The sequence below is a fragment of the Chionomys nivalis genome, chromosome 12 (assembly GCF_950005125.1).
Source record: "Chionomys nivalis chromosome 12, mChiNiv1.1, whole genome shotgun sequence".
NCBI classification, from domain to species: Eukaryota; Metazoa; Chordata; class Mammalia; order Rodentia; family Cricetidae; genus Chionomys; species Chionomys nivalis.
In genome coordinates, this window is record NC_080097.1 from 43399757 (window position 1) to 43422836 (window position 23080).

The window sequence follows — 23080 nt, forward strand, 5'->3', positions numbered from 1 at the left end:
AACTTTCTACAATGGCTGGGCATGGTTGTAGATATCAGTAATCCCAGCACTTTGGGGGTGGAGACAGGAGGACAAGTAGTTCAGGATTATTCTTGACTACATATCATGTTCCAGAACAACCTGAGGGACTTGGGACCTGTTTCAAACAACAAACCAAACAAAATCCCCCAAACAATCAAACAAAAACAAAACAACTTTATGCAATGATGGGACTGTCCTATCACAGCCAATAATGGAGCCAGCACTTGAAGTATGGCTAGTACACAGAGGAAACTGAACTACTTTAATTTACATAGCCACATGTAATTACTTATTGACCACTGTAGACCACCCAACCTCGACCTCTGGCCTCCACCTGCGCTCTTATGGGCGAGCCCAGTAGCACACACAAATGCAAAAACATCACGCAGCCACACACTCACACACACATGCACGCTCACACGATGGGGAGATGCGGTGTTACTGTACCATGGTGGAATAAATGCGTCCAGACAGGCAGGTGACCGGTAAGGAAAGATAGGTCAATTCCCTTAATCAAGGAGGTTTGGACTAGCGTTCTAGAAGCCAGAGGCTGCTTTCTCTTGGAAGTAAAAACAGTCCCTCCCGTCCTTCCAAGCACTAGGTTGGAACTAGGATGGTCGTAAAGGTCTTTAGGATACTAAGTACAAGCTGCCTGCAACAAACATGAAGTTGACTTAGGGAATTTCAAGGTTCGGGGTGTTGGTTAACGGGAGAGAGTAATCTGAAGAGCGGGGTAGAATGGATAATTTCTTCTGGAGACAAAGTAGGTGGGGACCCAGTGGTAAGGAGGCAAGCATTCAGAGAAGACAGGCGACACAGGCTCGGTGCCTCCGAGAGTCAGGACGCCGGCCTGGTTCCAAGATCGCAGCTGCCCCAGGGGCTGGTTTGAGACGCTTCAGATCGGGGTAAGGATGGCCAGCAGCAGGCAAAGAGCATCCGCCCATCGCAAGGCTGACTTGGGGCAGCGAGTTTCCTGCACGGAAAGCCGAGAAGCGCGCGTGCGCAGGGCGCGGCGGCGACAGCACGCGGGGCCGCCGGGAAGTTGTGAGCGCGGAGGCGCGCACGCGGGGACCCCGGGCGCGCGCAGCCGCGGTCTCCCTAGTTGTGTCCGTCAGACGCGGTCGCCGTCGCTCTCGACGCGGTCGTCCCCGCCGGGCGCCGCCTCAGAGAGGGAGCGGCGCTGCGGCCGCCGCCGTCCGAGGACGCCCCGTCTTCCGGGGCCCGGCACGGTGGCTGCCTGCCCGCCGAGCGCAGCCCGCTGGGGAGGAAGGCGGCGGCTCGCGTCGTGCGGGCCGCCGGAGCCGGGAGGAGACCATGTCCGGGAGGCGCCCTCAGATCTCCACGACCGAGCGCGTCATCAAAGGTGCCGAGCGCGCCGCGGGGAACGGCCCTCGCCGGGCGACGGCTCGGGGACTCGAGGAGCGGGGATGGAGGCAGCGGCGGGAGGCGCTGCAGGGCGCGGGGAGGACCGGGCGGCTGTCCGCCGGCGTCCTCGGTGACTGCTGGACGGGTACCTAGCGGGAGGTGGGTAGAGCGACCGCGCCCGCCATCCACTCCCACGGCATCCAGGCGCTCTCTCCCGATTGCCTTTTTCCTCGTCTCCTGTCTAGAGACGGCTGTCTGGGGTTGTGTGAGCAGGGAGTTCTCTTGACTCACCCAGTCCTGCCTTTTCTTAGGCTCAGCTCTCTCTTTGACAGCTCCTTGCCTAACCCTTAATTTTTTTTTTTTTGAGGGGTGTGGTTCGTAGAATGTGCACGTTTGGCCCACTATCTCTAGATATCACAAGTCACCGCTTTTACTAAAAGAAACATAGTTGTGATAACAACACAAATCTTTTTAATGATGCTTAAAGGAGCTGACAGATTTTTTGACATGTGGGTCTTAAGTTTTCGCTTTGGCTGTAGGGACTTGGTGAATAATAACCTCTGATTGAGATGTCTACCATTATATCTTATTTTCATTGTTACTATGAGAAGAAAATATAAAAGTGTTGGTTTCTCAATCTTGCGGAGTTTTATGGTGTAGTTTCTGCCCTTTACCTGTCAAACGTAACCACTGATTCGTGTGCTTCTATTGTCCGACTGTAAGACCTCCCTCCTCCTCGCTTTGTATTAATAGTTGGTTCGAAAGCACTGTTTTCTAAGAAGGTAATATGCTTAGACCAGCTGTTTCTGGGCGAGGTGGGTTTCATCACAGTGGGAGAAAAACTATTAAGATATCCCCCATTTCATTTTGATATTAGGAGAAAAGGAAACTAAGATTAGTAACGATAATTTTTAAAGGGGGGGCCCTACTGAGTGCTCACAGAGAGAAGGGCAGTATTAATGCCATAAATGTTGGTTATCTGCCTTGCCGGACAGAACATATGGCACTTTTGAGACTTATGTCCTAAGAATTTGATGTCAGTAGGGAAAGTCAATTGTTCATAAAATGGATGTTAATCCTTTAACAACTAGTCCTGGAGTGCCCTGACTGTTTTAGTGTAAATCTTCATAGCATCTACCCATAAAGGGGATATATGCCTCTTTTTATACACAGACATCACTTCACACAACCTTTTCTGATGGAACAAGGTCATCGTATGTACAGCAACTTCTGAACTGTACTGTTCATATGGCCAGTGCAGTCGACTGTGTAAGGGTGTTGGCAGTTTCCTCCTGCATTAGAATGACTTCTCCCCACTCTGCCATTGTAGTGTTTCATCCGGTCTTTTCTTTCTAGCACTGCTTTCTGTCAAAATGTGCCTGCTTCTCAGCTGAAGTCGGCAAGGAAACCAGTTAAACCTGAATCCCGTGTCAAATCAGGATAAATGAGGCCTGAACAAGGCTTAGGGGCACCCTCAGACCTTCAAAGTCTAATCTCTTTTTGAACCAGTTATGTCCACCACAATGTATAAAGGACTCTTTAAAAGGACTCTTAAGCAGAAGTGGAATGAAAGGTAGTTAAAGTGCAGGTGCTGTTTATTGCTAGGTGTGTTTACAGCTAAGTGAATGCCATCTTCATAGTCTAGATATGATACAAACCTGTTCTTTAGCAGAATTACAAATTACCACATGCTATATACCTTCAAGACCTGTTTCTCTCTGTGTGTGAGGGACTAAGCAGTGTTTCCTTCTGTTGTCCAGCCAGGCAAACTCATGGTTACCCTCCTATTGCAGTTTTAAGTGCTGGGATTACAGGTGTAAACTTCATACCTAGTTTAAGCCTTTTTTTTTTTTTTTTTTTTTTAAAGACAGGGTCTCTCTGTGTAGTTTTGGGTGTTCTGGATCTGTGGTGGTGCACAACTTTAATCCCAGCCCTCAGGAGGGAGAAGCAGGCAGATCTCTGTGATTTCTGGGACAGCCTGGTCTACAGAGTTAATTCCAGGACAGCCAGGGCTACACAGAGAAACCCTGTCTCAAAAAACCAAAATCCAATAAATAAAACAACTTTGGCATAAGCACTTGACCTCAGCAATGTTGGATTCTGGGTAACTTTTTTTCTCTTTTTTTTTTTCTTTTTGTTTTTCGAGACACGGTTTCTCTGTGTTGCTTTGGAGCTTGTCCTGGAACTAGCTCTTGTAGACCAGGCTGGCCTCGGACTCACAGAGATCCACCTGCCTCTGCCGCCTGAGTGCTGGGATTAAAGGTATGTGCCACCCCCGACCAGCTCTGGGTAACTTTTTCTTGGTTTTTCTGAAGTTTGAAATAGTTGAAAATGCTTTTAACAAAATTGGGCATGAGGCCAAACATGGTGATACCTGCCAGTAATCCCAGCACCAGGGAGGTGGAGGCAAGAGGATCAGGAGTTCAAGGTCTTTCTGAGCTACAAAGTGAGATCAAGGCTAGTGTAGGTAGCTTGAGATCCCATCTAAAAAAAAAAAAGAAAGAAAGAAAGAGAAGAAAGAGAGGGAGGAAAGAAGGAAAGAAAAGCAAGCCATGCGGGCAGGAAAGTCCTCTGTTGTTGGGCTCCAGGTCTGACCTGATGCTCTTGTGCCTGGCCAGCTGGGCTGCACTTATTCACAGCTCCAAAGCTGTGTCACAGGCGACACCACACCCGTTATTTTTGGTTGTGTTATTTCCTGTTAACTTTAAAGTCTGCTTAATTGTTCTGTGAGAGCAACTCTTGAAGAAGAGTGGGTGGGTGGGCGTGATTGTATTTTAAATGTCCTTTGAATGCGGCTCTCAGAAACCGGAAGAGGTAGAAAAACCTGCTTTGCTCTTGCTTCTGACCTTATTTGGGGAGTTGCCTTTTGTGTGTGTGTACTAGTGGTTTTCTTGGTTAGTATCAGAAATAATGGTTTTCACTTTAGTATTTTTATCTTTTGGTTGTAAGCCTTAGCCTTTAACAGAAGAGCCCTTTCTCCAGCCCAGCCTGTCATCATAACTTTATTTATTTATCTGTCTATTTATTGAGACAGGCTCTCACTGTAGAGCCATGGCTGGAACTCACTATGTGGACAAGGCTGGCCTCTGCCTTCCAGGGTTTCAATCAAAGACATTTGATGTCACACCCGACTTTTTACTTTGCCTTTTTAGTGACACTTGTTTCTGATTAATAATCTCATTTATAGTCATTTTCTTGTCTAGCCTGTATCATATAAATGACAAAATGATTGTGGAATCTTAAGATAATATTGAGAAGCTTGAGAGCAGTTTCATAATCAATCCACCTGCCCCATGATCTTGCTATGTAGCCCTGCCTGGCCTTCAAATTGTTGAAATCCCCCCACCTCGCCCTCCTAAGTGCTGTGACTGCAGGTGTGTGCCATTGTACCCCACTTCTACTAGATCTCCAGCCATGTAACTGGTTAGGAGAGAATTCATTAGCAGTTGAGAAAGGCCAAGGTTAGGAAGCAGATGAAATTATAACAGAATTTATATAACAGAATTTTCTTGTTAAAAAACAAATTGAAACAACCTTACCCTAGTCTGGAAACACCTGTTTCAAAATACAGAGCTTATATGAATGGAATCCTGTCCGTAAGGATGAAGAGGCAAACTGTCCAGTGTTTGGTGTCTGATTTCTTCTGTGGTTTATTTTATATTTAAAAGCTCTTTGGATTTCACTAACTTATTAAGTATTATTAGGTGCTATCTACAGTGTACCTTGTGTTCAGTTGTTTTTCTTCTTTGAAAGTCATGTTTTTGTGAACCTCTAAAGCAGAAGTTGCAAACTGTGGTCTTTCTGTTGATATCTGGGGCAGAGATCTAGGAATTCAAATAACTGAGTTATGAAATTATTTCCATTTGACACTCCCACCCCTCCAATTTTCAAGTTTCTTTTCTTATTTGGAGTTTTTTTTTCTCTTGGTGTCTTCCTCATTTATGTAATGAGGGATTTTTAAGTATTTTTTTTCTTTTAAATGTAGTCTGAACCCTGCTAATCATGAAGTTTGGGAGGTGGAAAGAACAAAACCTTCATGCTCAGAACAGCTTCTTTTAACACTACTCTTCATTTCAGCCTCTGGGGAATTTTGAATTAAAAAGAAAACAAATCACACATATTATTGGCTCCTTAAGTTTTCAGTGGGGTAGCACAATACCAATCCTGAAAAACATCATCTATGAATTTTCAAGGTAAATAAGTCTTAGTATGTACTTGTGCTTGCCAGCAGGGTTTTTGCTTTGTGCTTGCTTTGCAGTTGTAGTCAATAACTGCAAACTCTAAGACTCTTGAAGTTGTCGCTATTGAGAATCATACTCTGCATAGAACTCGAAAGGACATTCTAGACATTTAATTCCTTTTTGAGCAGGGACAAGCTGCTCTCTTTAGCCTATGTTATTGGTTGTGACGTTTGATGGTACAGCTTTCTACAAAGCAACATTATCGCTTGTTTATTTTCAGCTCTGGAGATGGAGCCTTGAGTTTTGTACATGCTGGACAAGCGCTGTGGCACTGAGCTATGTGCCCACTCTAATAACTTAGGATCACATGAAGTCTCTAAGTTACCAGATGAGTTAAGAGGGAAGTACTAAGGACTCAAAGTGACAGATAATTAAAGTCCTTTCTTAGGCCATATTTGGTAGTAGGAATAGAACACTTCCTTTAGAGTAACATTTTTGGAAAAAGTTTAATATTTAGATGCACAATCTGTAAGAGAATTATTCAGCTAATTGTGCAATTTGTAGTCATTTTGGAGTGTCTTTTTTTGGAACTACTTAATTGCAAATGACTAGTGGAAATGAACACATGGCTCACTGTCTCCTTCCTACTCTCATGGTACAGCCACTTGTAGAATATAACAGTTTCCAGCCGGGCGATGGTGGCGCACGCCTTTAATCCCAGCACTCGGGAGGCAGAGGCAGGCGGATCTCCGTGAGTTCGAGACCAGCCTGATCTACAGAGCTAGTTCCAGGACAGGCTCCAAAGCCACAGAGAAACTCTGTCTCGAAAAACCAAAAAAAAAAAAAAAAAAAAAAAAAAACAGTTTCCAAGTTTCAATGCACGAAGAAATATATGCACTTAACCAAAGAGGAGAGAGAAGGCAGGTAAAGCAGAAGCCAGAGATAGAGGTCAGTGCAAGGGCAGCTGACTGACTCCAATAAGAAGCTGGAGAGATGACTCAGCAGTTAAGAGCACTTGTGGCTCTTATGGGGGATCCAGGCTTGGTTCCCAGCACCCACATAGTGGCTCATGACCATCTGTAACTCCAGTTTCAGGGCACCTGCTTCTGATCTCTGTGGGCATCAGGCATGCATGTGGTACACATATATGCACACAGGCAAAACAATCATACACATAAAATAAAATTTTAAAAACTAAACAAATTTAAGAAGGATAGCAAGGATATCTATAATACTAAAAATCTATAATAATAATAATCTATAATAATAAAAATACTAAAATATCACATAAATAAATGACATGCAGTGGTAATTTTTTTATTCTATTAGACTGCAGTGAAGGGCAAATGGTTGAGATAGATACTAAAACTGTTCATGAGTAGAGGAGAAAGGATTCTTTAAGCTTACTTCCTGTCCTGTTAGCACTCCACTTACCCAGTTAGTCACTGGCTTAAGTGACAAGCTCACAGTCATTGAAGCCACTCTCCTTTCATGGCAGAGCCAGTCCCAGGGATGAGATGAGCTGGACTTGTGGTTTCTGAGTAGCCTGCTTCCTCCCTCTCACCTCTTCCTACTCATTGAGTAGCCCTTTGCACCAGCTGTTTAGACCTGTGACTAATGTAAAGACTCTTCTCAAGCAGGGGCTCTTTCCTGAGTACTTCCTGTCTGGAGGTCGGTGAACAGTACCACCCTGCATGCTAAACCTCTACAACCTCTCTCTCCACTTCCTCTTATCTCTCTTCTCCAACCCGTTAACCATTGCTTGTGGGTCCTGGGTATTGTGCATCTGTGCAGAATTTGTTCTACAACCCGCATCTCCCATTTATCTTTCAAGATTCAGTTGAGAGGACTTCTGATAAGTTTATCCTCTACTAGATGGGTGTAAAGAAAAATGGCTTTAAGCCAGGTGGTGGTGTGCACGCCTTTAATTACAGCACTCTGGAGGCAGAGGCAGGAGGATCTCTCTGAGTTCAAGGCCAGCCTGGTCTACAGAGCTAGTTCTAGGACAGCCAGGGCTACACAAGGAAACCCTGTCTCGAGAAACAAAAACAAGCAAGCAAAAATTACTTTAGATCATGACTTCAAAGTCATATTTACCTGGAATCAAATTCTTCCTTTTAGTAGGTGACTTCATGGCCATGGACAAACCGGCTGGGCAGTTTGCTTGTCTGGAAGAGGGATAATGAAGAACTTATAGGGTAATTGGAAAGATTAATAGACTCTCCAAAGTGCCGTGGCAGGCGCACAGTCCCCATTGCCATCACCATTGCTGGCTGTTATTTGTTATTTCCTATGAATGCCACAAACGTTTTAAAAAGATTTATTTCTTTTTATGTGTATGAGCATTTGTCTGCATGTGTGTATGTGCACACCATGTGTGTCCAAAAGAGGGTGTTGGATCCCTTAGAACTGGAGTCACAGATCACTGTGAGCCACTCAGTGGGTGCAGACAACTGAACCCAGGTCCTCATCTGTTGTAATACGAACGGCGGGGCTGCATCCCCGGCACCCGGCCGCCCACATGGCTAGCTTATGCCCCGAAATAATTACATGGAAACTGTATTCTTTTAATCACTGTCAGGCCCATTATTTTCAGCCTCTTATTGGCTAGCTCTTACATATTGATCTAACCCATTTCTAATATTCTGTGTAGTACCACGAGCTGGCTTACCAGGAAAGATCTTAACCTGCGTCTGTCTGGAGTGGGAGAATCATGGCGACTCCTTACTCGGCTTCTTTCTCCCAGCATTCTCTCTGTTTACTCCACCCACCTAAGGGTTGCCTATCAAATGGGCTTAGGCAGTTTCTTTATTATTTAACCAGCCACTCTGTTGTAATACGAACGGCGGGGCTGCATCCCCGGCACCCGGCCGCCCACATGGCTAGCTTATGCCCCGAAATAATTACATGGAAACTGTATTCTTTTAATCACTGTCAGGCCCATTATTTCCAGCCTCTTATTGGCTAGCTCTTACATATTGATCTAACCCATTTCTAATATTCTGTGTAGTACCACGAGCTGGCTTACCAGGAAAGATCTTAACCTGCGTCTGTCTGGAGTGGGAGAATCATGGCGACTCCTTACTCGGCTTCTTTCTCCCAGCATTCTCTCTGTTTACTCCACCCACCTAAGGGTTGCCTATCAAATGGGCTTAGGCAGTTTCTTTATTATTTAACCAATGACCTTCCTCCATCACTCATCAATAGCAACAAGTGCTCTTAACCACTGAGCTTTCTCCCTAGCCCCAGTTTACAAACACTGGGAGTGTTTTCATGCTGAATGTAGCACACTGTAGTTCAGTGGTAGAGTGCTTGCTTAGTATGTATGTAACCCTGGGTCTGGTGTTCAGTACCACCACCATCACCCCCTCCCAATATTTTCACACTAAACTGTTTTTTTTTTTTTTTTTGTTTGTTTTTTTTTGGTTTTTCGAGACAGGGTTTCTCTGTGGCTTTGGAGCCTGTTCTGGAACTAGCTCTTGTAGAGCAGGCTGGTCTTGAACTCACAGAGATCCACCTGCCTCTGCCTCCCGAGTGCTGGGATTAAAGGCGTGCGCCACCACCGCCCAGCAAACTGTTTTTCAAGGGCAATAATTGTGTATCCTTAAAGCAGAATATGGTTGGGTCCCTAGGAAATGTTCTAGTGCAACTATAAGAATCTTAGTTGTGGATAACAGTGAAGGAAAGAGAATGTGCTCGGCTCACTACAGCCTGCTGATTTTGTTAGTTATTACTCCTTGCTGTAGATTTAAAATAGGAGCCAGCACTAACCTCAGAATTTAAAGAATGGTGTATGTGAAGAGCTTAAGACAGTTCCCATTGTAGGTACCTAGGAGCTAGCCAGGCAGTGGTGACGCACGCCTTTAATCCCAGCACTTGGGAGACAGAGGCAGGAGAATCTCTATGAGTTTGAGGTCAGCCTGATCTACAAGAGCTCCAAAGCTACAGGACAGGCTCCAAAGCTACAGAGAAACCCTGTCTTGAAACAGAAAAAAAAAAAAGAAAGAAAGAAAAGAAAAAAAAAAGGAGCTAGAACTGACCTTAGAATTTAAAGAATGGTGTATGTGAAGAGCTCAAGACAGTTCCCGTTGTTGGTAGAGCTTGCTTAGCATATTTGAGGTCCCAGCACAGAGGTGCGTGATGATCATAAATCTTGATGAACTTTGACAGGAAAACTGTTATATGGAAACTGGCATGTGAGAGAACTTAAAATACTTAAGTACAAAAACGGTGAAATGTCCTTTTTTGTGGTGTGCATAGAATTTTGGAAATCTGTCTATTCATAAACAAGTATTGATGAATTCTTACTAGGTTGAACACATACTTGGTTTTATTTAGAAGCTTAAACACTGCTTGGAATGTACTCATGGAGTATAGCACTTATAGCCTCCACACAATGTAACACATTAGAACCGTGGAGCTGCCTATGACTAATGCCTGTGGAAAAGTGGATGACTAAGCTAGACCACATCTGGTGTGAAAGGTTTGCTCCCACACTCTGAAAATTGATAATCTTTTAAACTTGGATGATAATCAGTGGCTCAAAAGATAAGACTTAATTTGTATGTGAATGTGGATGGCTAGGCTTTGTTTAAAAATAAAGTGGGGTGGGCTGGCATAATAAAGGTGGGGTTAGCCATACAAGGCTATTATAAAATTGTTAGTGACAACTCTGGCTGTCTTGGAACTTGTTCTGTAGACCAGGCTGGCCTCGAACTCGTGCCCACCTCTGCCTCCTGAGTGCTGGGATTAAAGGCATGTACCACCACCAGGCTTTATTTATTTATTTATTTATTTATTTGACCCAAGGTTTCTCTGTCTAGCCCTGGTTGTCCCGGAACTTGTTCTGTAGACCAGGCTGGCCTCAAACTCTGAGATCTGCCTTCTGCTTCCCAAATACTGAGATTAAAGGTGTGGGCCACCACTGCCTGGTGTAAAGATATTATCTTTATTACTACTATGTTGTTCTTGTTGTTATATGTGGAGGCTCATGTGTTTGTAAGGTCTATGTAGATGTGGTTTGCATGCATGTGGAGGCCAGAGCATAATCTCTGGTATCCTGAGAAAGAAATATCATCCTTCTTTGAGACAAGGTCTCTCTGTGGCCTGCCACTTCCCAGTTTAGTCGGCTAGACTGGCTTTGCCAGTGAGCCCTAGAGAGCTTCCCTAGTGCTGGGATTACCAGTCACACACAGGGGTTTACATGAATTCTGGGGATCAAACAGATTTTCAAAGCAAAGCACTTTATTGACTGAACTGTCCCCCCTCCCTCAACCCCCGTTGGGTATTTTGACCATCCTACACTGTTCTGGAAAATATGGTGTCACTATAGAGCTGTGGAAGCTGTGGACCAGAGGGTACAGAGTTTGAGATGGAGATGGGAGGGGTCTTTTGATGGGTGTTGCATACCAGGGTGATTGCAGTAACTTAACAGTGTCACATCTGTGCATTTATTTGCTAGTGGTGGTGGGAGGGGGTGCACACAGGAAGGCCGGGACATGTTTTTGGAGATCGGAGGACACCTTGAAGGGTTTGGTTCTTTCCTACTGTGGCGATCCCTAGGATGAAACTCAGGGCTTCAGGCTTGGCATCTAGAGCCTTGACTGTGGAGCATCTTGTCGACTCTTATCTTTGCCTTTTTGAAACAAGATCTTACTAGCAGTCTCAGGCTGGCCTTGACCTTGATATCCTCTTGCCTTCTGCCTCCTCTGCCTTTCAAGTGCCAGAGGTGTATATAGGCATTCAGTTACAAAGGTGGGGGCTCACTCCCAGCAAGCCTAGTTCTCAGACGTGCAAACACCCTTGTTTACATAACTACACCGCCCGTAACACTGTAACACTCTAACATGGCTTTCCTTTTTAAAGATTTATTTTTGAGAGAGAGAGAGAGAGAGAGAGAGAGAGAGAGAGAGAGAGAGAGAGAGAGAGAGAGAACACGTGTGAGTGCAGGTGCCAGTGGATCCCTGAGCTGGAATTTGTTGATGGTTGTAGCTACTCAGTAGCTGGCCCTAGAACTTGGGTCCTCTGTAAGAGCAATATGCATTCTTAACCACTGAGCCATCTCTCTAGCCCCTCCTCTTATTTTTATTTCTTTTTGAGATACAGTCTCATTAAGTCTCCCAGGCTGGCCTCAAATTCATTATCTTGCTGTCTTAGCCTAAGAAATAAATACTCCTCATGCCTTCTAGAAAAATGTTACTGTTTCTGTCAACTGTCACCGATTGATTAGCTCTCTGAGGGCCACTTCTAAGCTGTTCTTTGGCAGTGAGTTCTGTGAGCATCAGAACAGAGGGAGTGGTCTCCAAGAACGCCTGTCAGGTCACTGAAGTCAGTCAATTCCTTGTTCAGTAAGTTATGTAAGAATCTAAAAAGAACATGTGATTTTCAGTATTTAAGCTAGCCTCCTAGTTCATGATTGGAAAGACAGGTGAGTAGATTAGGAGACAAGCATGCAAATGTAGGGCAGGTTTGCCGGCTTAAAATAGAAACGAAGCGGAGCTGTTTGTGGTGAACAGAGATAGCTATTTAGACATATCCTCCTGTCCCGTGAGGTACAAACATACAATAATCTAAAAATAGCCACCTATAGGCCAGTAGCTTTTTAGATTTATCTTTCATACCTTAGATTAAAGTGGTCATCTCCAGTGTGGCCTTTTGTCATTGATGCAGTCTAACTAGATTTTACTTTCATTTGCTTATACTGCTTACACTATTTCTGTGTTAGGTATATATTACAGCAACTTAAGTTATGACAAAAAGGTTGCAGAATTTTCTCAGTGTACTTTAGTTTAAAAACTTAGTTTTAAATTTAATTTTCACTTTGATAATTATACATAAATGTTACAAGAAAATGTATAGAAGAACCCCCCACACCCCTCTAAGTCCCCCTTTGCCATAGTGTTAACTTAACACACCACAGTCCTATATCCTAAACAACAGAGTGGCATTGGCATAAATCCAGAGGTGGTTATTTTTTTATGATCCCCTGCTATTTGTGTGTGTGTGTACATGTGCATGTGTGTGTGTGTTGTGTGTGTCTATGTATTCATTATATGCCTTGCTTACTCATGATCTTGCTTACAGATCACCACAGTCAAGATGTGTAATGGGCTGGGAGCCTAGCTCAGTGGTAGATGACTTTCCTGGCATTTGCATATATAAAACAGTAAAATGCTATTCAACAATACCATCAACCTAAAACTTATTATATTATTTCTCCTTTATAGCAACACCAATAACACCTTTCTTCACCAAAAATTCAGCTTTATAGTTTGAGTCTTTTGTAAGTCTGGTTTGATTAAGATTTTGCTTCTGAGTTGGAAGCACTGAAGTAATGTGACAGAAACTGACAGGTGGTTAAAAGCTGGGTTTCCTGTGGAGTTAGTAAAAACCATGACGAAAAACACGGGCATCTTGGCCCCATTCCAGAGAAGTCTTGAAAGCACTGGTTAGTCTAAAAATATAAGTTGCAAAAGGATGCATAGTGTAGTACCATTTAGATAAAAAAGGTATTTGTGTAAAAATCCAAAATATATTAGTAACAAAGTTATATACACATGAGAAGAATATACCACTTTAAGGTCCTATTTAACCTGTGGGGAGGAAGAAGGAGTAGAAGATTTATTGAGCTATATATTTATAGCATTGTGGGGTTTTTCTTCATTGAAATGAGGGCTGGAGAGATGGCTTAATGGTTAAGGACCCAGGTTCAATTCCCTACACTTATATTGGGCAGTTTACAGTTGTCTATAACTCCAGCTCCAGGATATCTGGTGCCTTTGAGGGGACTGCACTCATTTATACCCCTATATACATATAATTAAAAACAAAGTTAAACCAGGACTACATAGAGAAATTACGTCAAAATAAATAAATAAATAAAATGAATAATGAAATCAAAACTTTGAAATGGGTATGGAAAAGTTGAATATTTTATATTTTACAGTTGGTATGTGGTATTTATATTTTTTGCTGTGCCACTTTATAACAAATTTTATTTTTAAAAGTAGTTTATTTTAAATACTCATATCGGGACTAGAGAGATGCCTCACTGGTTAAGCGTCCTGGCTGTTCTTACAGAGGACCCAGGTTTGATTCCCGGCTTGGTAGCTTACAGCCATTCATAGCTCCAGTTGCAGGGGATTGAACTCCCTCTTTGACCTTTGCAGGCACCAGGGACACCCATAGTACATATGCACACCTATAGGCAAAACACTCATATGTGTAAAAGAAAATAAAAAATTTTAAAATCTCCATATGTACAGTATATTACATATGTGTCCAGAATTTTCTCTTTTCTCCCCTCTAGTGTATCTGTTTTTAACTTTTGTGTCAGAGTTGAAGGACAGCTAAACAGATTTCCTTATAGTAAAGTAAATGAACATGGTGCTGCCGAAAGCCAGCGCTCCTGCAGCCGTGAGCTCTCCCCCCTCACCATCTGTCCTAGTCTGCCCAGTGGTGCACTGACTGCTGTGCTGAGATGCTCTCGGGTAGTCTTCTTTTCCCAGCTCACAGGCCGTGCTATACTGCCGAGGGGTGGCATTGCCTCTGTGCTGAGGGCTCTGTGTGGTCTTCTGCACGTGTGTGCTTCACATTTGTGGTTATGTCTTTTTGTTTTCAGGTAGCCTCTTTGGTAGGGAACTTTGAACTTGCTACATAGGCCAGGGTGGCCTCAAACTTGAGATGATCCTTCTGCCTCTGCCTCCCAAGTGCTGAGATTATAGGCATGTTCTATCATATATGGTCATGGGCTTTTCTATTTTGTTGTATGTGAATTGTTTTATCTTAACTAGAATGTAAGGTTCTTCAGGGGAGACTCCTGTGTTAATCTTATGTCACATGCTACCACTCAGTGAGATATAGATAAATGTGTGTAACTACTTAACATTAATGTAATTATTTCCCTAGTGTTTTTCCTTAGGATTTTAGATTTTACTTTAACAACCTAGCTCATTGTCTACCCGACTCCAGAACTTCACTTTTAACAAACATCATTATTACCCAGCATTCCAGGCTGGGGATAGAAACGTAGCTTTATGAGGTATTGAATGTTTATGTTAGTAATGTATCATCTTTCAGCCTTTAAAAGGATGACACTGGATGGCTGGAATTGAATTGTTAATTTTTCCACCTGGTGTAGGAGATAGAATGTAATGTTTAAGCTTCATAAAGAAATGGAGTATGGGGACTGGAGGGATAGCTCAGCAGTTAAAAGCACTGGCTGCTCATTCAGAGGACCTGGGTTCAATTCCCAGCACCCACATGGTGACTCACAACTGTCCGAAACTCCAGTCCCAGGGGGTCTGACACTCTCACACAGATTCTATGTAATCAAAACACCAATGCATATAATAAATAAACTATATATTAAAAAGAAAAGAAACGGAGTGTCATCCCATGCACCATTCCTTTCCTAGTTCTTCTTAGTAAGGAATATGATGTTAGTTGGGGGCCAGTGGATTTATTTCCTCAAAGCTTGCTGCATTTTTTTGGTTTGAGACAGTCTCACATAGCCCAGGGTAGCCCCAAACTAGCTTAGTAGCTGAGGCTCTTGAACTGATTCTTACACCCCCACCTCCCTGGACTTACAAGGGTGTGCCACCATGCCTGATCAGATCTGTTGCTTTTAAATAAAATTGATGAGGTCAATAGTGTGAGTCTGGAAATAAATAGCAGAAGAATAAATGCCCCATTATTATAGCAAAGAGTTCATTGAGTTTGTGGCCTGTTTAACATACTGACGTCGACACCAGAAAGGTAAATGTAATGGTTTAATTATTTTTATCTTGGCTCTGTCTTAAACTAGAGCTTCAAGTTTCTTACAGTTTTTTTGTGTAACTCAGATATGAAGTATATTGGAAATAATTTAGTAATAGTTGAAGTTCTGAACTTTATTTTAGTTTCTGTAAGAATTGAATTGGATTCATGTTTATGACATATAAGCCCTTCCCTGTTACTTTGCATCTTGCATTGAATTATTTGTCCTGTTTTGTATATATAGTTGTTGCTTACACTAGACCTTATTGATCTCTTAGGTTATTTTCATTCCAGCCCATGCCATAACGTAATGTAATAATTTATGTATTAGGGAGTAGGAAGCTGGAAGATGGCTCAGTGGGTAAAGGATTGCTATGTAAACACGAGGACCAGAGATTGTTCCCAGAACTCCTGTAAAAGGCCAGGTGTGCTGGCTAGCACTTGTAATCCACTGGGACACATGCACACGCCAAGGAAGCCAGAAAAGGGCACTGGATCCCTTCGAGCAATTGTGAACCTCCCTGTATGGGTACTGGGAACCAAACTCTGGCCTTCTGAACGTGTTCCTAACCACTGAGACATCTATCTCCCCAGTCCTATTCATTTACTTATTTTTTGAGAAAGGGTCTTGCTATTTAGTCCAGACTGGCCAAAAGCTTTCCTAATCATTCTGCCTTCCGCCTCAGCCCTCTGGGTGCTGGGATTACAGGTGTAAACCACGATTCCTTACTAGAAGGAGAGATTTGGGAGGTGATGGGAATGCTTTGTATAAAGATAGTGTATACATGTGCAAAAAATTATCATCAGACACAAAGGTCCTTAAACAGAAAAAAATTATTTTGAAAAGTATTTGTGGAGGCTATACTATAAAATTAATGCAGATTTCATGCAGATAACTTACTTTGGTTAAAACAAGGCTGTGGGATTGATAGGCTACTGAGAAATTTAGCTGAAAGTCTGAAAGAAAAAGACAGACAGCCCTCCTGTGGAGATAATATGTAGATTGCTTTAGAAAGGTAAAATGTGCTTTGAATATTGCCCAGGTTGAAATTCTTTCTTTTAGAGGTATGTTTTAGGGAAACACTTATACTACATATAACAGGGTTCCAGCTAGCTTTAATATGTGAGTATATTTTTTGTCATCCATTTTTAAAGAACTGTAAATTAGCCATATGTATGAAAAGTAGGCCAAAGATACCAAAGTCCTTATTGATTATTCAGAAGTGAGCAGACTACACTGGTCACTTTTAGCTTGTTGACACATTGTTTCTTATTAACAAAGTCAACACTTTAGTATCTCACAGCAGCAAACTAGTGAGATGATGCCAGCTCTGAAAACCACAGGATTATGAATTGTTATTTGCACAAGAAAATTTGAGTAGCTTACTACTAAACTAAAGATGATATGTCTACAGCATAACTGACTATAAAACAATATGTTCAAGTAACAAACATAATAATGCATATACTAGTATATTAACAGTGGTCATTCTAATTGGTGGGATTTGAAGAGATTTGTGGTATTTTTTGATGCTCCTTAATTAAAAAAATAGTTATACATTTTTCTCTCTCTCTTTCTCTCTCTCTCTTTCTCTGTGTGTGTGTTTTGTGTGGTACTAGGATCAGACTCAGGGATTTGTACATGCTAAGCAAGGGTTCTAACACTGAGCTGTATCCCCTGCTCAATATAAAATATCTGTGATTTTAAGAAATCTTTGGGAGCAGGAAAGATGGCTCAGCAGTTAAATCTCATACTGTTTGTGCATGTGTACACACACACACACACACACACACACTATTATTGTTGTTATCATCATCATTATTTTATTTATTTATTTATTTATTTATTTATTTATTTACTTACTTATTTAGCATACAATGTACTGCTGGCAAGGAAGGCACCAGGTCTCATTACAGAAGGTTGTGAGCCACCATGTGGTTGCTGGGAATTGAACTCGGGACCAATGGAAGAGCAGTCAGTGCTCTTAACCACTGAACCATCTCTCCAGCCTCCATCATCATCATTATTACTATTTTGAGGTAGCACCTCTCTATATAGCCCTGGCTATTCTGGAACTCACTCTGTAGACCAGACTGACCTCAAACTCAGAGACCCACATACCCGTTTCCCAGTGCTGGGATTAAAGGCATGCACCACCACATAAAGCTTTGGTTTTACTTTTTGAGACAGACTCTCCCAGTAGCCCTGAGCTTACCACATAGACCATGCCTGCTGGGTAGTATGCCCCAGGGACCAACCTGTCTCTGCCCCCCACCTTTTCAGTGTGGCCTCTAAGAACTGGACTTGGGACCTTGTGCTTGAAAGGTACTGAGCATCTCACCAGACCTGCAGTTTGCTTCCAGTAAGTTACAGATTTCACGCTCTTTACCACCCCGAATTACTTGATAATTGAAGCTTATAGAAACAGTGAATTTCCTGTCTTCTGACATCCAGCGGTACTCTGATTCCAGCTAGATTGAATATTAGTAGCATTACTGTTGATTGATTCACTTATAATGGAATGAAATACAAGTCTAAAGTTATTTATTTATTTTTTTGTCTTTTTTAAAATTTATTATGTATACAACATTCCTTCCATGTATGCTTCCATGCCAGAAGAGGACACCAGATCTCATTACAGATAGTTGTGAACCACCATGTGGTTGCTGGGAATGAACTTGGTACCTCTGGAAGAGCAGTCAGTGCTCTTAACCTCTGAGCCATCTCTTCAGCCCTATTTTTTGTCTTATTAATAACTATATTCTTATATAATTTTAAAAGGTATTTAGTAAAAATTCTTATCTCTCTCATGAAGTGTAAAGCCCACCACTGCAGAAAACCCGGAACACGGGGTGGTGAAAAACGAGCTTTATTCGGTTAGCTTATTGTAGAAAGTAATGCCATTCCCTGAAAGGAGGAGTCAGGAAGTCTGTAAAAGGTATAAAGGAGTTGAAGTAAAGTTAGTAGTCTGGCGGGGGTGGTTTGCCTTTAGTCTGCAAGAGCTCCCTTGAAGTTGCAGATGAGTTTGTGGACTAGGATCCTGAGTGTCTAGGGAGGTGGTCCTCATCCTGTGGGTCTCAGCCCTTTCACAGGGTCACATAGCAGGTAACTCATACCAGATATTTACATTGTGATTTATAACAGCAAAATTACAGTTGTGAAGTAGCGATGGAAATAATTTTATGGTTGAGGGTTACCACAGCATGAGGAACTGTATTAAAGGATAACAACATTGGGAAAGTTGAGAAGTCTGGGGGTCTGATGCTGAAGAACAGTGCTTGAGCTTGGGTGGCTTGCCCTACACAGTGGGACTTGCTTTAGTTCAATTTGTCTGTTATGCAAGTCTTAGTATGTCCAGAGGATTTCAAGCAGCTTGTGGCTTCTCTTTTCTTTCTCTGTCTTTACTTCTGATTTTTTTGTTTGTTTGTTTGTTTTTGTTTTTTGAAACAGGGTTTCTCTGTAGCTTTGGAGCCTGTCTTGGAACTAGCTCTTGTAGACCAGGCTGGCTTTGAACTCACAGAGATCTGCCTACCTCTGCCTCCTGAATGCTGGGATTAAAGGTGTGCGCCACCACCGCCCAGCCCAGTCCATAATTTTTAAATTTTATAATTTTAATTTGATTTTCATTGTTTACCTTTACAAATATCTGAATAAGTAACTGTTCAGTATTTGGTGATGGACATGGGTAAAGGTTTTGATAGTGCCGACATTAAAGGAATGCGTGGGTGTCTATGCCGGTCTAGAGTCGTGAACCACAGGGAAGAGAACAAAAGAGACGAGATTGACAGTTTGCTTGTCCTGTTGTTTTTCTCTCAAAATCTTAAAAAGGGGGGGAGGGAGTAGATTTACTTTACATGTTTCAACAATCAGAAAGATCCAGAGGAAACTGAGTCTCTGTAAAAGAGAGGCACCCACCAGGTGAAAGGAGCAGGCACCCATGGCGTACTGCTGCTAGAACAGTAGCAGCTGTCGGGTTTTAGGTAGAACTAGTGTGCATGTAAGCTAGGGAGTTGGTAGACATTGCAAGCTCCAGTGTTAGGTTGAATCTGGTTCCTGTAATTCCCTTTGAGTTCATTTGTTTTCTCCTGGGACATGAAGGATCCACCCAGGGTCTTGTAATCTGTGATGCACATTTGGTTTGGTGTGCTTACTTTATCTGTTTTATGAGTCATCCTGTAGTACAAGTTGCAGTTTCTCTTTTAATTTAAAAAGGCAGCTAGTGTTAGTTTCTTGTGTATGTGTGGGGTTGGGGGAGCATCTCATGGTTGAGCACACTTAATGCTCAGCTGCAGGAATGTGCATCAGTCTGGCTCCACCCCTTCTAACAGAACACTGTAAGCTGGGCATGCTGGTAATCCCTGACTACAGGCAGACAGGAGATTCAAAGCAAGGTTGAAGCTAGCCTGGTCTGTGTATTGAGTATCAGACCTCCAAGCTTATATTGTCATGAGACCGCTACTCAAAAAACAAACAAATACCAACCAAACAAACAAAATCAAACCCAAAAGTAAATATTCACAGCTATTTAAAGGCTATAAAAAGAAAATTTTAACCTCAAGGATTAGCCTTTGGGAGTAGGGCTAGGCAGTACTGGGGACTGAACTGGGGGCCTCATCTTCCTCTGAACCACAGCCACAGTCCTTTTACTTCCAGTAAATGACCTTAGCCCTGGCCCTGGCCTCAGGCTTTCACAGAGTTAGACTAGACCACATATCTGGAATCTGCTTTTCTTCCCCTTGAACCTGGGTGGGCTTGAGAATGCTAGGACAGTCTGAGTTGGGAATGGTGTGATGTGGCACATGAGGCTGTGGTGTGAAGCACACAGCTTCCTTCTGGGTTGCTCTTTCTGGATGCTTGTCCTTGGAACTCTGTCACATGAAAGGCCATGCAGGTATTCTCATCAAAAACCCGGACTGAGACTCAGCTGACAGGCATACTGGATGAGTGAGTGAGCAGCATTCAGATGATTCTAGCCTTGGGCCTACCAGTGTCAACTTAGACAGACAGGCAGGCAGTCCTGCTGTGTCTTCTGAATTCACAGTCCATAGTCTATGAGAGAATACGGGGCTATTGTTTTAAGTCACTGTATTTGGGAACATTTTGTTAGGTTACATTAAATAATTGATATTTGGCTTTTAAATACCCATCAAAGGGTAACAAATCAAAAATTTTGGGACAGAAATATACATGGAGGTTAGCAGGGTGTGGTGGGCCAGGCCTAGAATCTCAAACTCTTGGGAGACTCTAACAGGATGGTCTAGAATTCAAGGCTGGCCTGGACTACAGAGAGAGATGCTTTTCAAAAGGAGCAACGAAGCAAGGATGTTCATAGCAATGTAAATCTGTAACAATAAGTAAAATTAAGAGAATGTTCATAGCAGTATAATCTATAACAATAAGTAAAAAAATTTTAAAATAGTCTATCCAACAGTAAGAAAATGTTTGGATAAATTATGATACACACTTTTCATAAAGAAACATTTCTGTTTTCAAAAGAAAACTTTAATTTCTTTGTAGTCAGTTTTGTCAAAACCATTTTCAAAATGGGTCAAAGTGGATACACACGTAAATAAAGATGATTAAGAACAAAACAAAACTGGAGGTCTAGAGAAAGTAGCTCATCAGTAGAGGAAGGTCTAGCAGGGACAAGGCCTTGAACTGATCCCCAGCACGGCCAGAATCCAAAATAAACAAGTAAGAAAGAGGAGGGCTCAAGGTGACCTGACACATACTAGCTGGAAAGCATTAACTAACAAGTTTATCAATACAGCTCAGAGCTATCGGCATTAGAGTGTGTGTGTGTGTTTAGTGGAAACTTACGCAGGAAATTGCTCTAATTATCTTATTTCAAAACCATGGTTTCATATTTCTTAAAGTCTTCCTCTTTAGACCAGTTTGATTTTGAACAACTAAAGACTGTGCAGATTGTCCAGAGCACACAGTGTCAGAAGTGCCAGCCCTCTCCACTGTGTTCAGTCTAAGTGCTCTCTGGATCTATTTGCTTCATCCTGACTCTGGTTCTTTCTAACTTTTTTTTTTTTTTTTTTTTTTTGGTTTTTCAAGACAGGGTTTCTCTGTGGTTTGGAGCCTGTCCTGGAACTAGCTCTGTAGACCAGGCTGGTCTCGAACTCACAGAGATCTGCCTGCCTCTGCCTCCCGAGTGCTGGGATTAAAGGCGTGCGCCACCATCGCCCGGCTTCTTTCTAACTTTTTAAATGTTGAAACTCAAACCCAGGACCTCACATATGCTCCACCAAGCCCCGTGGACCAGTGTTGAGCTTCTTGAATCTGAACTACTTTGTATAGGGACTTAAAAGATTGGCTTTGCTAAAAAGCACCAGCGCTTCATTGTAGGTGCACAGTTGATAACGAAAGCCAGAAAGTGTTGGCATCTCTGACTTCATTTGGTATGTCTCTTTGTTTTCTTAACCTTCAAGTCAGATTCCTGCTCAGCTCCGCACACTTAAAAACTGTTAATATAAAATTCATTAGTCTTAAATTTACCTAACCTCTCTGTAAAATACAAGAATGAAGACACGGGTGTCTAAGATATTTTTTTTTAATTTCACAATTTTGTAGACAGATTACACTGATGACACTACCCCAGTAAGTGCTAAATGGGAGCAGTTGCCCCGTGAAGGGAACTGAAGCTGCTCTCTTAAGTAAGAATGATCTCCTGATGAGAACTTTATTGCCCTCCTCAAGCAGTAAAGACCTCCTTGTAGCCAGCAGAACCTTGCAGGATAGACCAAGATAATGACCAACCAGACCACCCTGATCAAGTTTGCCTGTGTTGTCAGCTGTGCAAACAGCGCCTCCTCATTTCTATAAGACCGCTTCCTAATGTGGCCATGGAACACAGCTCTTGTCTGCCTTTCATCACTGATCTGTCTTCAGTTGACATTTGGGGACAGGTGGCCAGACCTACTCTTTTGTAAAGCTTCAAGTCAGGGCCTTTGTCCTAAACTTCTGCAAAACTTTTGTATTTTATTTTTATTAAATATAGCCCCTTTACATTATTGTTGTTGTTGTTATTTTATTTCCTGTATTAGCCCACTGTTAACATAAAATCCATCTCTCATGTCAAAGGAAATAAGAGATAGTTGATTCTGAGTCAAATATGGTGGTCATGGTCCAGAAATAAAGATCCAGATTGCTTCTGTGTGACTTTTCTCACATAAGAAGGAAGGGCTCATTTCGGCGGCCAGCAGAGGATGTAGTGTGCCACGGTAGGAAGACGTGGCGGCAGAAGCTGGGGCAGAAGCGTGGCTGGCAGCTGCTCCCATTGTGTCCAGTTAGGAAGCAGAGGGAAAGCCGCTAGTGATAGAAACTTTCTGCCCTCTGCTGTAAGCCTCGAGATCTCCTCACTCTTGAAGTTTGCTTCACTGCAAAACCATCACTGTGTGGATGGCGCCGCTGTGTTCTTCTGGCAGCTCCAGCTGCAGTTTGGTCCCCTCCTGCAGCTGTCATAGATTCTGTGCCCTTTCGTGGCTGAACTGGGAAACACTTCTCTGGTTGTTTTTGAGGGGGGAACCCCTTCAGCTGCTTTCTTAGTTCAGCCTCTTCTTTCAAAAGATTTTCTATTTTTATAAGTTGGGCTATTGAGTGTCTTTTCTGTTGTCCCAGTGCAAACTGTAAGGTTCCTCTTTAATAATGTTAATCTCTTACAGTAATTACAGCTGCTTTGTGTGCACCACCTTGTCTGCAACTTTGAGCATACTCCTTTGTAGCTAGAAGGTTTTCGTCCCACCTGGTC

The 23080-nt window shown here is 42.6% G+C and overlaps 1 protein-coding gene across 5 annotated transcripts in view; it reads left to right on the top strand.

Moving 5' to 3' along the window:
- Positions 1-1081: 1081 nt before the first annotated feature.
- Positions 1082-23080, top strand: part of Ppp3cc (protein phosphatase 3 catalytic subunit gamma) — a 70220-nt gene continuing 48221 nt past the window's right edge. For 3 of the 5 annotated variants that reach the window (XM_057786092.1, XM_057786094.1, XM_057786095.1), the window contains exon 1: positions 1082-1384. In XM_057786092.1, coding sequence (XP_057642075.1) covers positions 1336-1384 — 49 coding nt within the window. In that variant the 5' untranslated portion in view covers positions 1082-1335. Of the gene's footprint in view, positions 1385-1478; positions 1546-23080 lie in introns of those variants that run through there. The other 2 variants (XM_057786093.1, XM_057786096.1) reach the window with 2 other exon arrangements.